General features: G+C 42.5%; 1 protein-coding gene across 1 annotated transcript in view; it reads right to left on the bottom strand.

The window, feature by feature from the left end:
- Positions 1-726: 726 nt before the first annotated feature.
- The window catches only part of crim1 (cysteine rich transmembrane BMP regulator 1 (chordin-like)), a 33,077-nt gene continuing 17,329 nt past the window's right edge, over positions 727-16,474 (bottom strand). Inside the window, exons 7-16 of the mRNA XM_062440371.1 lie at positions 13,963-14,166; positions 12,944-13,072; positions 12,413-12,566; positions 9,011-9,132; positions 7,104-7,322; positions 5,661-5,876; positions 3,757-3,978; positions 2,814-2,936; positions 1,899-2,077; positions 727-1,459 (exon numbers count right to left, since the gene is read on the bottom strand). Of these exons, the coding sequence (XP_062296355.1) occupies positions 1,265-1,459; positions 1,899-2,077; positions 2,814-2,936; positions 3,757-3,978; positions 5,661-5,876; positions 7,104-7,322; positions 9,011-9,132; positions 12,413-12,566; positions 12,944-13,072; positions 13,963-14,166 (1,763 nt within the window). The 3' untranslated portion in view covers positions 727-1,264. The remainder of the gene's footprint in view (positions 1,460-1,898; positions 2,078-2,813; positions 2,937-3,756; positions 3,979-5,660; positions 5,877-7,103; positions 7,323-9,010; positions 9,133-12,412; positions 12,567-12,943; positions 13,073-13,962; positions 14,167-16,474) is intronic.

Consider the following 16,474-nt stretch of genomic DNA (forward strand, 5'->3'; position numbering starts at 1 on the left):
ATAGAATTAAGGCTTTAAAAAGAATTATTATGAAACATCACTAACATTCGGTGTGAACAGTAGCTACACACACACACACACACATCACATGCACACACACACACACACACACAGCTGTGAATGAAGTTATGAAGTGAGGCGTGGTATCAAAGACATTCCTCATAGGTCCAGATGAAGCGTCTGGCACCATTTTGTCTCCTCTGCAGTCAATAAAATGACACTCTTTCTGGATGAACATCAGTCCACTTCGACTTGAATTCTGAGATTTTGAGATGATGAAGTACAACTGATTTTCTCTGGAAGAGCCTTGGTTGGATGAGTTTGAGTGGAAAGACTATACTGGTTACTGTATTTCAGACACACTGTGGTTTGTTGTTGGGGGAGTTTTCTGAATGGAATGAATTGGGTCAAGTCTATTATTTGGGAAACGTGTCCTTCCTGAATATGATGGGGGGGAATGTTTAGACTGGCATTTTCAAAATATTTTAATCTGGCCCCATGTAGACACCCATAATAAAAACAAGAGGTGGCCAAGAACAACACTACAACTAGTACAAATACTGTAGCAATATACAAAAACTAAGATGGAAACCACACATTCTAAAGCTGGGGTTAGGATCTGGGGTTCTATAAAGCGCTGCTCACTTGTTATGATTTGGCTATTGAACACAATTTCATCCAACTGGATTATCAGTTCCTTTGGCCTCCCTGCTGATGATAATGATTACATCCATGAAGCACAGCTGCATTTGGGGGGGGGAAGCATCCTGTACACCCCTTTATACTACAGCCCAAACCCCTGTCCTAAAGCTTTTTATTTTCTTCTTCTTGCCTCAAAGTTCCAGTTTCGAAGGAGGCAATAATAAGCAATGATATTACAATGTTCACAGTCAAAAGTCTGATTCTGACAATTCTGACAGATGGAGCCAATGAAGCTGGCTCCATCTCTGCGGTAATGCAGAGCGTGGCTATGTCCATTTTTTTTTCTGTCCACCTGTCCATCCACCTCCCAGCATCTCACTCCACCCAGTGGCCATGGTAAAGGTCCAGACACAAAAGAATACGGACACATAATAAAAGAAACAGAGGTCGCTTGTTTTGTCTCTTGTTGAGCATCCTCAGTTATACTGTCATACAGAGTGAAGGGTGGGAACGAGGCAGCGCCCAAGGTGCGTGTAATGATACACGAGTCACCATGGATACAGCAGTAAGAGAGAGTGGGAGGTGCCGGACAGCTCTGATCGGCTGAGTTTGAGGGGTGTTTTTAGCGCGGCGTCCAGTCGTTGCCCATGCTCAGCTTGGCCCTGGGGATGGTCATCTTGTCCCCACAGGGGGAGCTCATTTCTGGAGAGAAGTGGATGATCCCACAGTCGTTCTTCACATTCTGAAATTTGTTCTCCTTGGAGGGCTCCATATAGACCACTGAGTTCTTGTTAACATGTTTCTTCATAATCACCGTCTGGGGAAGACAAGTTTTAAGATTTGTTAGTTGTTCAGAGTGTCTTGACAGCTAATACCGCTAAATTATGTTAACTTGCACTAGTTTGTCATAAAATCTACCATGAAATGAGTCTAGCGTGAGAAAATCTGAATTTGTCACACAGCATTTATCAGAAGTTATCTATGTTAGGACGAACATGACCTCGTTTCCAGTTGAAAGTAAGGGTTAAGAAGTAAGTATGGGGAAGCTACATTAATCCTAACTAAATGACAGCTTTAGCACAGACTGTAGCGGAGGCTGAAAGATCAAGGAGATCTCCTCCTCACCCATCGACAGATTAACGCTGGACACACAGCTATTTGTATGAGAGTGTGTGTGTGTGTGTAATTTAGCACCATTTTACGCCAGTGCCTCAAAATAATGAGCAGATTTATGTGATCTACAGATAGTTTCTCACCTTCTTTGGTGCGCTGTAGCAGGACATCTGCACCCATTTCTTTTTCTTGTTGATTAGTAATGCCACTATGAGGAAGATGATGATAGCCAGGAGGAGGCCTGCCAGGATCCAGGCAGCTGACTGGTAGATGAGGGCCATCTCTGTTTGGCTGGGGTAGTTCTCACCCAAACCTGGCTCGTCTGTTGGACATGGAAAACATCAATATTGGACATCCAACTCAGAACAGAAACCCCCCCACCCCCCATCCAATATTTTCAATAGTGAAATCTCTCAATTGCTAAATCTAAATCAAAAACAGCTTATGCCTCAGCTTTAGCATTTGGCAGATATCCTGCCGCAGTACATACCAGAAAATTGAACACAGGGTTTCTCAAGAGAGATCATGTTTAGCCAATGTCCATTTATCATTATTGTTTGAGTTCAGCATGAGTTAGTACACATTTCACCCATTTATCAACGCAACCATAACACCCTCCACTAGAATAAACACCCGCTGGTACTGGCAGGGTGATTATGGTAAATGGTAAATGGACTGCATTTATATAGTGCCTTTCTAGTCCAACCACTCAAAGCACTTTAGACTACATGCCAACATTCACCCATTCACACATTCATACACTGCTGGCAGAAGCTGCCATGCAAAGTGCCTTTCACAAACCCACACACTCACAAACCGATGGCACAGGGTTTAAGAGCAATTTGGAGTTCAGTATCAAGGACACTTGCCCATGCAGACTGGAGGAGCTGGGGATCAACCACCCATTTTAGGATTAGTGGATGACCTACTCTAATTCCTGAACCACAGCCACCCCAAGGATGCCAAATAATTGGGATGAGGTTATTATTACTAAACAGAGAATTAAAGGGGATGATGAGGGAAGTGATTAAGACAGGGATAGGTGGGTAAGTTGTTACCTGTCTCAGCAATGATAGGTGGTACAGTGACAGTGGTGATCCACATTGCACTCTCCACTGTGGTAGTGACTGTTGTCTTGGGGGCATTGGTAGACACCATCACTGGCACCGACGTCGTCATTTCTGTTCAGACAGGAATAAGATCCATTACCAATATCACCAGTGTAATGCAAAACATGCCAGACATAGACATGTATAACTGTGAGTTAGTGTATAAACTCCCTGATGTTTCAGTTGATAAACTCTGTTTATAGGAACAGTCCTCTTAACTTCCACTGTACCGCTTTGTGAAGGCATTACGTAAAAGCTCTGTTTTCCCCAGGGCAAATAACAAAAACAAAGGCCTGGTGAAATGGCTACATATCAGGGTGAACAATGGGAGCCTATGCCGAGGTTTTCCTCTATAGGAAAAGCTGACATTGAGCTTTGCCTTCCTGTGCTCTCACAGAGAGAGTGTTGCGGGCCGATTCAGGCGGCAACAGGAAACACGTGTGAATGTGCGGATGCTCTAGGAATGTTTTTGCTCAGAGTGGACTGTGTGTGTATGTCACATGGAATGTTGTCGTGAATGGCCGTGTTTGCCTATGTAGCGCCAGAGTGGCTAGGACTAATGAACAAATACATACACACACACTCAGACTGGAAACCAGCATTCGCTCAGTTACTCCCTCTTTTTAACATGTGGCATTATGAATTACAACTTTCCCATCAACAGGCTGTGCCTTGTTCCGGTGGTACCACTGATTATAAAAAGGATGGCAGTTTTTCAAAACTTTGACAGTTGCTCTCAGTATGTGGAAGTGTTATGTAAAATAAATGAAATATAAACCCCATTTAGTATTCTCAACTAAGATTTAATGCAATAAAAATAAACTAAAGGCAACCTTGGCACAAATACTCATGAAAGCAGATTTCAATTTACTGAGTCCACCTAAATACTCACCGAGACAGTGCGGGCAGCACTGGCCCTTGCGTAAGACGGGCACCCTGCAGTTGGCAGCCGGACAGCGCTGTGAGAAACACTGAATAGTGCCGTTGTTGCAGGTGCAGCTGGTGCACGCATTGGCCTTCCAGGAGTCTCCAGCCAGCAGCACGTCTCCATCACTGGTTATACAGTACTCCTGCAGGCTGTTGTTTACTGGCAGCAAGGGGCTCAGCGTCTCCTCTGTGGTTGCACACAGATATAGGGGTCAATGACGTATAAGGATTTGCAACAACTCAATTGTAGAATAATAAAAAAACAAGCATATCTAATGCAGTAGTTCAAACATTCAGAATGTTGTGTACCTGAAGATCCATATTATAAATTTGAAATTAAGTGATTTTAGTGGGTTTTTTCAAGATTAATTGGCACTGGCCTTAAAAAAAAAGTCATGTGGTGCGACCATGATTCATCTTGAAATAAATTAATTTACTTAACACGCTTCACATCTTTTTTTTTTACAAGTTTTCAGTAATATAAAGTGTTTGGAAACAAAGTATTTGCATTTTTTTTGAATTTTTGTAAATGATGATCTTTTATTTATATAAGATATTTCTAGATGAATCATGGTCGCACCACATGACTTTTTTTTAAGGCCAGTGCCAATTAATCTTGAAAAACCCACTAAAATCACTTTCAAATTGTAATATGAATTTTCAGGTACACAACATTATGAATGTTTGAACTACTGCATTAGATATGCTTGTTTTTATTATTCTAAAATCCTTATATGTCATTGACCCATACATAGGGTTAAAATACACAAATGTTAAATTAAGGCAAAGGGTTGCATAGTAGGTCATGTCCTAGCTTCTTCTGTCACTAAATATAACTTGGCAATGTAGAGTTTGAACTGTCCAGCTAGTAGAGAAATGCAACTTCCAGGAGAAATACCTAGTTTAGTCTGAGTTGTATATAACAACATGGAAAGGTCTCTTGCATTTATCCCTGCTGTATAACATCTCAATCCACAAATGTTATTAGGCCTTTAGGGTTGCGTTCAAGATAAGATGCTTTACTGTATGTTAAACACAAACAGAAGTGATTCCATATGGCAGATGTCAGTTCAGTCTCAGGCCTTATCTGGCTGTCTCATCAGGTACCCGGAGGCCTGAGATCTACAGCCTTCTCATGACCAAAGACTTTGTTAGCATGCACACACTGCACTACCCTACTGTACATCATAGGGCCTGTCAGTGATATGTGTATTATTCCCACATTCTTGGTGACCAGCCCCATATATCAAAGGCTGGCCTCTGACAATCTGCTTTTTTGAAGGGAGATGCAGCGATAAGGCATGCCGGCATTCTCAAGGAGCAGCTCACAGGCGCAGTCATGCATTGCTAATTTGTGGGCCTCATGCTCTGGAGTGCTTGGGATATGTTGTTTCTAAGTGTATGAGAGAGACTTGAGTGTTTGGGTGCAGTTGTAAATAAAATATGTGTGCGGTTTTGTGTACGCTCAGACATTTGTGTCAGAGTATATTCCCATAACCGGAGAAACAGCTCAGCTCACAGATTCAGTGAGATTAGTTATATTCTTGCCCTTCCAGCAGTAAGAGAGAGATAGATGAACCTCCAGTGTTGGCTGTGGGTGAAAGCAGTCCACATGTGCTGCAGCCTGCCTGGAAGATCACTATGTAAACCCAACCGGTCTCGGCTGGTTTCTTTATGAGCCTGTGTGGCTAACATAAAACTGCCCGACCGAGTGCAACATGCAAGACCTTCCAAAACCACATGCTGATAGCACATCCAAAATAGATTTATACTGCTCTACCCACAACCCTTCCTGAGAATATTCAGCCCCTGTTGTTTTTCTTCTGACACTACCCCTGCCTCCCTGTAGCCTGGTCTTTTTCAGGATACCTGGGCAAACATGGCAACAGGTGTCCTTGTTCTTGATAGGTGTCTGGCAGAGAGCCGGTGGACAAACTTCAGTGTCGCACAGGACACGTCCCTTCCTGCAGGTACAGCGTGTGCACTCGTCCAGGTTCCAGGTTTCCCCCTCCACATAAAATTCTCCCCCAGGGGCTCTGCACACCACCATGTCCATCCCCTCTGGTTGACCACTACCTGACTCATCTACAGTAGAAGAGGAGGAGAAAAAAGAAGGGAAATAGTCATGTGTGTGTTTTCTGCTGTCAAATTCACATTCTGGTCTGCTTTCAGTGCCCAACAAATATTCATTCAGCCCATAACAATAACTGTTACATGATGAAGTTAAACAATGACCTCCAGAGAGTAAACAGAGTCATAGGATACTGGTATAAGGATACATGAGAGACCTCTAGCCATTAAAAAGGAGCCTGTGGCAGTATAGGGCAGTGTCCAAGTCGTGTTTTGACACTAATTTAGTTGAAAACATCTTTCTGTCCAGCAGAGTCTGCGCAACATCTGCAAAGAGTTAGCATGTTGTCCCTTGACTGCAAAGTGTGTGTAGCTTCTGAAAGTTGTAGACATTCTTTCACTCCTAAATATTTGAACAGCCAACTGAGTCACTCCTCCATAAATATCCCGCGTGAGTTGGAGGTTTGTGGATATAAAAGTGTACGCTACATTTTTAAAGAAACTGACAGAAACTGTGGAGGCGGCTGTGGCTCAGGGGGTAGAATGGGTCGTCTACTAATCAAAAGGTCCATCGATCCCCAGCTCCTCCACTCGTCAAAGTGTTCTTCGGCAAAGATACTGAGATGAATGGGTGAGCATTAGAAACATTATACTGCAAAACGCTTTGGATTTTTAAAAAGTGCTATATTGCTCCTGATGAGCAGGTTGGCACCTTAGATGGCAGATTCTGCCATCAGTGTGCAAATGGGTGAATGTTGGCATGTATTGTAGAGTGCTCTGAGTGTTAGTCAGACTAGAAAAGTACTATATAAGTGCAGTCCTTTTGAACAGTAGAGTCCCTCTCAGTCTTAAGAAAAGACTAAAGACCCAGCTCCATACACCTCCATACCTGATGGACTGAGAAAAGAGCATCTGCTTTTTTGTACTCTATGCATTGCCTCTGTGCATTGCATGTTGGCACCAACGTCTAATTGGACTTTAACTTAGCCAAATGGTGCTTACCCACACTGTTCTCTCCTGACTACATCCTTGCTCGTGTTGTAACTCTCAGATGCTTACAATTGCGACACTGTACCATTAATCGTCTTTATTTTCTTTAAGTTCCCAGATGTCAACAATTAATTCAGTGAGTACAATGTTGTTATATCAGATAAGAATGATGGCCAAAGCAAACTAATAATTTGGAATGACCCTTTAACACCAGATATGAAATCAAATTTCTTGTGAATTGAAAAGACATACCCTCACACGTAGGACAACACTGGTCAGGCTTCACAACTGGATGGGGGCAGCTGGGTACAGGGCAGGATATGAGCACACACATCTCCCGTCCAGAGTGGCAGTAGCAATCACGACAGCCATCATGCCAGCTGTCACCTTCATCGTATCGGTGCCCGTTGGAGGTGAGGCAATAGCTAGGCATCGGGGCTGGGACAGTGGGGCTTGGGACATGACCACTTTCTAGAGACACAAACATGAAAGGCACAGACGTTATCGGGGGGCTAAGGAGTTGTGAAATAGCAGTGTGAACATTCAGAAAGCTACATTGTGTGGTAAGGCAAGGAACCTTGTAAAGCCAATGTGGAAATTTCATTAAGCACTTTTATGATTTACAGTAAAACAGGCCGGTGTTATTGTCTTGAATCCAATTTCATTAGAGACAAAAGTGAAAGCTAAGGGGTTATGATTCCATACACTGGAGCATTTTTGATCTTTATAGCATATTTATATGCCAATTATGAATTTATGAACCAGCCACAAATAAAGCTGAATAACTTCCCCATGATTTTCACCACATGAGAAAAAGACAAAAACCACAACCCATACAAAAATCTTGCTCGGTGGAAACATATACATTACAAAGGGGCCAAGCTGCCAATAATTGGGCTCCAGCAATGCATTTAAGTCAGCATGGCTCTTAAAATTTGTAGGGATTCACTGGGATCAGAAACAAAAGGTGTTTCTCCATTCAGGCACATGTTAAGATGTCACACACACACACACACACACAAATATCTCCAAAAACAGTTTCCTATTCCTAAATATTTTAACAGTCCACAGAGATACTTATCCAAGACAGGTAAACGGCAGTTTATTTGCAGTAGGCGTTGGTCTGTATGTCTATGTCTGTTTATGGAGACGTAGAGCCAGTTGCACTGATCATCTGACCTCAGCATATTTGAAGCTGGAATATTTATAATGCAGCTAAATTGGCAAAATAAACACATCACATAAAATGCGGCGCAGCATAAATATGGCATCTGCATACTTGCTTTAAAATCGGGCTTTGAGGGAATCTAATTGGAGCTGCACACAGAGCTCCTGGATAAAGCTACTGTAAATACCAACAAGAACCAAAACAAGCAAACATGAAAGTCTCCACAGCAGCGCAGCAAAAGGTCACAGGAAATAGAAACTGCAGCTTAGTGGCAGAAACTCAACTCTGCTAACAGAGCTCACCTGTCTTCGTCTATCCTCTACTCTTTTTACTGCTAAATTTAAGATCTTGTAGTAAACTGTAATTAAGTATCAAGAGGTAAATATGTATATATTAATTGAATGTGGGTATTTCATCAATATAATATCATATTGGAAAACCATGTGTAGGAATGGAAAGTGTTCAGTAAATTTAAAGATAACATACCAACAGTATTTCATTTTTAATTTTTTTTTATACGAGTGGATACTTTGCTGGAGACCGGCAGCACAAGAAAGGTCAAGATCTGGCCACAATCAGCTGGGTTCATGTTTCTAGGGATGCTGAATATCTAGATCAGGTGGAGTCCAGAATGTAAAGGGTTTGTCCTCCGGGGAGGATGAATCAGCGGATTAAATTTCATGGCAGTCTGATTAGATTGAGCATTTCTTGTTTATAAGTGGAAGTTCTACCCTAGCGGAGGCCTTAATGGAAAAGTTGAGGGGGTTAACAAATTATTAGGAATTATGCTCTGTGGAGAGGGGCCCATGTATTTAATATATAATGCTACAGTTTATAGGCATCTGTTGTTTAGTCAGATGTTGGTTTTCTGTATTCAATTACTAAAATGTGCATTCAAATTCATTTTGGACTCTTCTGTTGGGTTAAATGATAGGATAAATATATACACAGGTGGTCATCCCAAAACTTTTGGCACAATATTGATTTTTACCTTTACACATGCAGATGGAGCATCCTTTCCTGTTCTGTCGGTAGCCGTCACTGCAGTGTTTGTCGCAGGTGAAGGGGGGACACTTGACACAGCGGCACATCTCACAGCCATGCTTGTTCCTCCTGAAGGGCCACAAACAAACACATGCTATAGCGCACACATATAAACTCATTTAGCCAAAGAGAATACCAGGAAGTAAACAACACCGCTCCTTTGAAGCTCAAGCAGAGTTTAAAATTGCTTCACATTGAGGATATCTCCAAGATGAGCAGAGGTCTGTGGAGCAATATGATAATGTTGTGGTAGAGTGAACGCCAGATGCTCAAGTCCAGTATTATCAACATCTGGACCTGCTTTCCCTTCTCTATATAAGCTGCCTTTGAAGAAGGCCAAATAAAAGGCCAACACGTGATATCCCTGTGGTTTGCACATCATACCAACCAAAGGAGCAATCTAAAGCCAATTCAGATGCTTTCAATTTATCTTGTTGCATCCTTATTGTTCCAAAAGCCTTTGGCAGACTCAAGAGCACTGAAAAAGAGCAGCACGACAAGAAATAAGGCACGGTGATTGGGGAGTATAGAAAAGGATTAGGGATGCACCGAAATGAAAATTCTTGGCCGAAACTGAAAACCGAAAATGAGGAAACCAAGGCCGAAAACCGAAAACCGAAACACCGAAAGAAATTATTATGCCAATTATTAGTACCATTGCATGTATGGCTATTACTGTGTACTAACCTCACTAAAATCAAGGCATTGCAATTCAAAGAATAAATCAATTACAAAAGTATGAAAATATTTACTTAGCAATGACATTACAACAATGGACAATGTAAAATTAAATTAAGTTAAAAATATCACTTAGTGTTACACTTGGTGGAGTGTTGCGATCGGTATCGGTTTAATAAGCAGCAACACGGAGCTATAAGCACGCTTTACTCTCACACGCGCTGCATTTATAGTCACACAAACACACACACCTTCTACTGTGCTGTGCTCTTCTCCGTCTCTAAGCAGGTCCTCTGCATCCATCGCGGCCCGGATCATTTCTCGTGCGCGCTGCTTTAATCCCACATCCAGGTAATGATCTTTATAACGCGGATCAAGTACAGTCGCGATGAAGTGCAGGGGATCCAAATAGATCTCAGTGAAACGTGTGCTCACAGACTCTAAGAGTGTACTACACTTTAGTACTGCAATTAAAGGAATAACGTCTGCTACAGATGCATCAGAGGAGCTGATCTCTTTAGTTAGCTGTTTCGGCCGTGTTGTTTCGGTGACAAAAGTATTTCGGCCGAAAACCGAAAATGCGCTTTTGGGCCATTTTCGGCCGAATATCTTCGGTGGCCGAATTTTCGGTGCATCCCTAAAAAGGATATGTATGGTCAGGTTTACACTGAGGGGTAATTTGTAAATTGAGAGACAATTTCACTAAACTGACTAGGAACAAAAATTGAGTTGGAGCAAAGAGACAAGTGGGGAACAGTATTAGGTGCAGAAAAGAAGGAAGCCAGAAACCGAACAGTTGGATCAAATTATCTACCTAATAAAACATAGATGAGCTGCGGGAAGATAAATTGACAAACCCTAGATGACAGAAGTATCTGTACCTGCATTTCTATCATTTGGTATTTCCTCTTTATCCCTCCCTGTCTCATTCACTCCATCCCAAACAGGTAAGTGATAATACCTATTTTATGAAGCAGTGGCCTAGATAGGTCTGGGTAATTACTCTATTAATCTTCATCTGCCAGGGCAGCATAAATGAAAGAACCCTTGAACCCATGCACACTGCAGTGTCTCATAAAGAGGACAGAGTATGCCAGGCTCGGCAAACAGAGGACCCTATCTATGCTGAAACAGCAATAACGGCTGTTGAAACAACATTGTGATGGCTTGGCCAGTGCCTCACTGTACAAATACAGAGACAGAGAGTGCTGCAACCTTAGAGCAAGGCTTTGTTTAAAGATGGTGTGTGGAATGCCAAGCAGCGCTTTGGGCTCCAGGGGGATAGAGGGGCTTCAGGAGGCATTGGGGGCCCCAGCCTTGGGACTGCTGGCTCGGCACAATTTCCAGCGTGCCAAAAACCACGATGTCCGGAGGAATGCCATTCATGACTGGTCACAATGATGATTTTAGCTATTAAATATGGAAAACACACAAATAGCCACCTTGTGTCCCATCTCTAAAAACTCAAGGTAATTCGTAAGAACTACTCTGAGAACGTTTTTCATCTCGACTGTTTACACAGGAGAGGAGTGTTCAACACATGGCTTCACATAGTTTACAAAGTTTACATTCATTCTGCTTTGGTGGCCAGAGCCTTCAGTTTCGGCTATGTACGTTACAGTACTCACAGGATGTCATCAATACAACCAGTATAAACAGAGAGATCCTTTGTGCCTTTTGTTTCTTTGTGGCGACTGTATGCCTGTGTGAGAAGACAAATCTGCATTGTAAGGCTGGCTAAGTCTCTGAGGATTTCAGACTTCTGAGGCTAGACCTAAACAGCTGCTTATGAAGGCTGAAGCCAGGACTTCCTGCTCCTCTTTTTCCCGCAGGGTGCCCCTCATCCTTTCTCCTCTCCTCTGGCATTCTGCACAGACATATCAGGCCCATCTTTAGCCGTGGCTACAGAGCATGGTTGAGATACCAGAAGAATCCCAACTGTATACTTTTCATAAAGGATGCTTTTGTCCTGATGTGTTTTTGATCGTTGTTTTGAGACAGATGATGATTTATGAAATGAAAGTGGTGCCTGGGGACCAAGAGTCCCAGTAGAGAGAACTTCCAGATGTTTGACTGGGTTAAATAAGATTAGGAGGAGAGGAGTTGCAGGGGTCTAAGAGGCTTGTGTGGACTTCATAGTGAATTGCTCACACATATATAAGCACAAACACCCCCTCGCAAAGATTTAGAAACCCGGATTGGTCACCAAGGTAGGCCCTTCGTTTATGGTGCCAAACCACTGTTTGCTATTATATAGGCACTGGCCTCTGGTCATTACTAAATAATATAAAAACTCCTTATTTTACCTCACCATTTTACATACAGGTGGTGGCTGGAGGAAACAAAGAGCCTTTAACACAGATTTAAAGAGATAATCTCCATTTTCCCAGGAGTAAAACTCTAGTACTGTTGAAGAAAAAAGGTCCATATTATGTTCATTATGAAATGTATCACCTTTCACTGACATAACAGAATACCTAAAGATCATTATCCACTTCGATTTTTCCATCTTATAAGTATTTAAGAGCAAAGTGTACAGTTTTCTCATACATATGTATTTTACATCACTGACAGCCACAGATCCCTTTGAATAGGCAGAAAACAAAGACAACAGATGAGAAGAGCTGGACTTGTGGGATGTGAAACCCACGGGGTCACTAAGTGTACTTACACATATCCATAGGGGCATGTCTTAGTGCATGTCAAAGGTCGGCACTTGGGCATGGGGATGCTGCACTCGCACACCTCACAGCCAAAATCATCCCTCTCGTATCCCATTGGGCATTGCAGGGAACAATATTTTCCCAGGTCAGGACAGGAGTCATCTGAAAGAGTTGAGGGAGAGGTCATCTGATCATGGGCACAACCATCCATCAAAGGCAAAGGCATGAGTTGCTATGGGGCTGCTCACAGGAACATTCCTGTGACAGAAAACCTTGCAAAGACTGTAGCCATGGACACAAATAAGCTGTGATGAATATGAGTGTGCACGCTGCTGTCAAAACCGTGTGGCTTCCAAATTTGTTTTTGACATCAGCATGTGCATACAGGTAAGTACAGCAATGCATGTCTACCACTTCAATGCAAAACTGCAAGAAGCAGCACGCCAGAGGAAACCTATTGTATCACAAATGTACTCATGCTCCTGCAAGTCAGCCCCTGATACTATCCCTTTAGGTAAAGAAAAGGAAAGTGAACTTACTGTTGAGACACTGGCAGAGCAGACATCCATTTTTGTCTTGATGGAAGCCATACGGGCAGTCATTCCCTGAGAGGGAGCAGTTTTCCAGGGGAGGACACAGCATGGGGCTAACTGTTTCATAAGAAGGCTCTGGAGAACAAAAACAAAGTGACGGAGGGGGGGTTGGGATTTTACATGACAGCACCAACATCCAAAGTAAAAACAAACATGAAAAAGTAGTTCATTGCAGACTTTTGTATGTATACTTTCGTATTTTTTAATGTGTGCCCCTCAGGTGTAATACCTCATCTGTGCTTTTTGTGCCAAATGTAATAGCCACCTATTCACACTGCTGTTATTTTGGAGTAAACAGTAATTACAGATAAATGTAGAGCAATTACACCAGGGTGGGTCGCACTGTAAGGGGTATTGTACCTCTCTGTTTTATTGTCCTGATCTGTCTCCCATTAATAGGATGTGTGCAAAGAGCATCTTTACTGAATATAATGTGTCCCCTACATTGAAATCAGGCTTTGGGGATGCCAAGACCCTCTTGAATCAGGGCCAACTGTATTGTGAAGCCCCACAATTCAGGGTCTTTGGGAAAAACACACATAGTGCACACACATACATGCACCATAGCTATTTACCGTCAAATGTCTCTTGCCACGTTCAGTGGGAGGAGCAGCCCAACGAGCTGTAACTAATTACGCTCACAAAAAAGGGATCCACTTCAATTATGCAGCCTCTTGTGTTAAAAGCATGCCGCAGCCTCACACACACAGGTGGGTCTCATTTTGGCGGGCAAGGGTAATAAAGGAACACAAAGGACCCTGCAGCTTGAAGAATGCTCTGTGGCCTCCCCCCTAATGAGCCCATGCCGACATGGCCTCTGTGGCAAAGCTGCGAGCCACAGGAGCCTCCTACATGTGGTATGTGGGCCAATGTGGAGCTCAAATAAATATGAGCTAAACATGAGTTGTGATAAATATAAAACAAGTGCATTGTAGTTTTCCCAGAAGCAATACAGCTCTTTATACCTTCACAGAACGGGCAGCATTCTCCTGGGATCTTTACAGGGTTCTGGCAGCTCTGTTTGCAGGCCATGGCTGTGCAGTGTGGTTCCCCATCCACACACTGGCAGAAGGTGCAGTCGTCCTCTTTCCACTGCTCCTCATGGGCTCGCAGCTTATTATTCACCCAGCAACTGGCCTTAGTGCTGTCCATCGACAGCAACTCCACGTCTGAGAGGACAAAGAAAGACATATCCATGGTGGGTTAGGGAGTGATGTGAGAGAAAAGGGGAGTCTTTAATCTGAATCTTTGCTCAGTCAAATGTTTGGTTTGGAAGTGCCTTGGTAGTTGAGTGGTTAAGGTGCGTATCACATAAAGCCAGCGTCCCCGGTTCGAATCCATCAACGGACCTTTGCTACAGATATCCCCCTCTCTCTCTCCGTGTTTCCTGTCAGCCTCTATGTCACATAAAGGCGAAAAAGCCTTAAAATAAATCTTAAAAATAAAAAATATTTGGTTGGCTACCACAAACAGATTTTGAACCCAATTCAGTCCGACGTATCTTATATTATGTATTCTACTGTAATTGAGTTACAGAAGAGCAGAGCTGGGTGAAGTAGGATATTCCATGAGGGAGTTAACAAGATGGGGGAAACTGGCCTGTCTCCATGTCTTATCTACATATGAGTGGACTGGGGAGAGGTCCCTGGCTTAGCGACAACATGCAAAGGGATTTAAGTTGAAACTAGAAGAGTGCACTCAGTAGAGTGCAGATCTCCACCAGGTGTGTACTGTCAAGATGGCGGCAAAGATAACAAAAACAGGGATTTGTTCATCTTGCATCGTGCCTAACTTTAGTGAATCATAACATAACTGGTGTGGAATTCATCTGCAGATGATCTGGATCAAGATGAGGCCACTTATTTCTATGGATGTTAGTTTTTGAGCCATGACCAAGGCCAAAATGTGGTTTGCGACAGACTACTGTAGGTAAACCTTGTTTTTAGCCTAGCCGCACAAACACAACCAAATGCATGAGCCCCTTCAGGTTCACGCCTGGCAGAGATAAGAAGACAGATGAGGTTTGGAATTTGGCTGTGTTCCTCTAGAGAGAAATTTGTTAACCTAATTAAAAACACAGCAAGGGTGTTGACATTCATAAGTGCCTGTCTCTGCAGTGTCGACTCCCTTCTTGACTGAAAGCTTGAACTCGTCCATGCGAGTTTCTTTTGTGACCCTGAAGGTCAAAGGCCAGGTCAGAGTTTGATACTATAAATTTTACTCCAAAGAAAAGAAAGCACATTTAAAAAATTAAGATCTGTAGCCATTAGTCTTAAGTAGGAACCATAAAGTTTGGGACGGTTTAAGAGTCAAACTGGGAAGCCATTCTGCTCAGCTTGAGGTGACGTCAGATGCTTGAGACCTGTTCTGGGAACATCTTTTTTTCATGTTTTTAAGATTTACTATAAACAGTTTTAATTGTTTTTGCTAAACTGTTTATTGGTAACAGAGGCAAGTTTGAGGGTGGTCTCAGCATTTTCTGTGTGTCATTGTGAAACAAAGGTGTGTACATATTTCTGTGTGTTTATGTGTTTGGTATGGCTTACCAAATGTGTGTCAGAGGGAGAAAAGGTGCTGTGTACTGTGCACAAGAATCTTTTTGCCCTATGTGATCCCAGCTGAGTTTTGGCTGCTGAGATTCTATCCATCTGGCTGCGATTACCTGAATAACTCTCTCCTGTTCTGTCCTTACTATGTACACCTCATACATGCTGCACTATTATCCTTACAATGAAACTTTAAAGGGTCACCCCAGGATTTTAGTATTTCACTTCCATGAAGTTTGGGGACTCGTAAGAGTAATAGGAGAATGGTTTGAAACTGACGGAACAGAAGTACACATTACCATGACTATTCATCCCCAGTACAGCTCAGTCTCCAAAAACCTAGGATCCTACACTTTCTCATGATGAAACTTGATGGTTTTCTGTTAAAAAGGGTGTAATCTCCAAGCCCAAACAGAGATTAAACTTGAGGAATTTTCTGTTTTCAATACTCTGCATGAATAATAAATTGATGTGAACATGAAGAAGGCAATGTATTGCTACTTATTATCTATCCTCATACAGTGCACAGGTTAATTTAACCAGATTTTGGCCTCTTGGGTCTCAGCACATCGAGCTGTAAACACAACACTCAAGTTATTATGGACAAACATGTTAGCAAACAGCCTTTTTACACGTTCAGCGGACACAACATTAGCATTCATTTGGGAGTCATTTGTAATATGACCTGTTGAATGTAAAATGTTTACTATCCTATGTTCAATCCTATGTTTTTGCTCTGTTTTGGTCTCCACCAACTTCTGAGAAAAAATATCCATCTTTTTGACTGCTACAGTAAATGCTCCACTATGTTAATGTGCTAATTGCTAACTTGGTCTGATGTTTGGTGCTGGGCAGCCAATGTACAGTGTGTTTTTTAGATCTTTTGGCTGAAAACAGCTATACCTCCTGCTGCTGCTGCTGGAAACACACT

Source organism: Scomber scombrus, chromosome 19 (assembly GCF_963691925.1).
Source record: "Scomber scombrus chromosome 19, fScoSco1.1, whole genome shotgun sequence".
Taxonomy (NCBI): domain Eukaryota; kingdom Metazoa; phylum Chordata; class Actinopteri; order Scombriformes; family Scombridae; genus Scomber; species Scomber scombrus.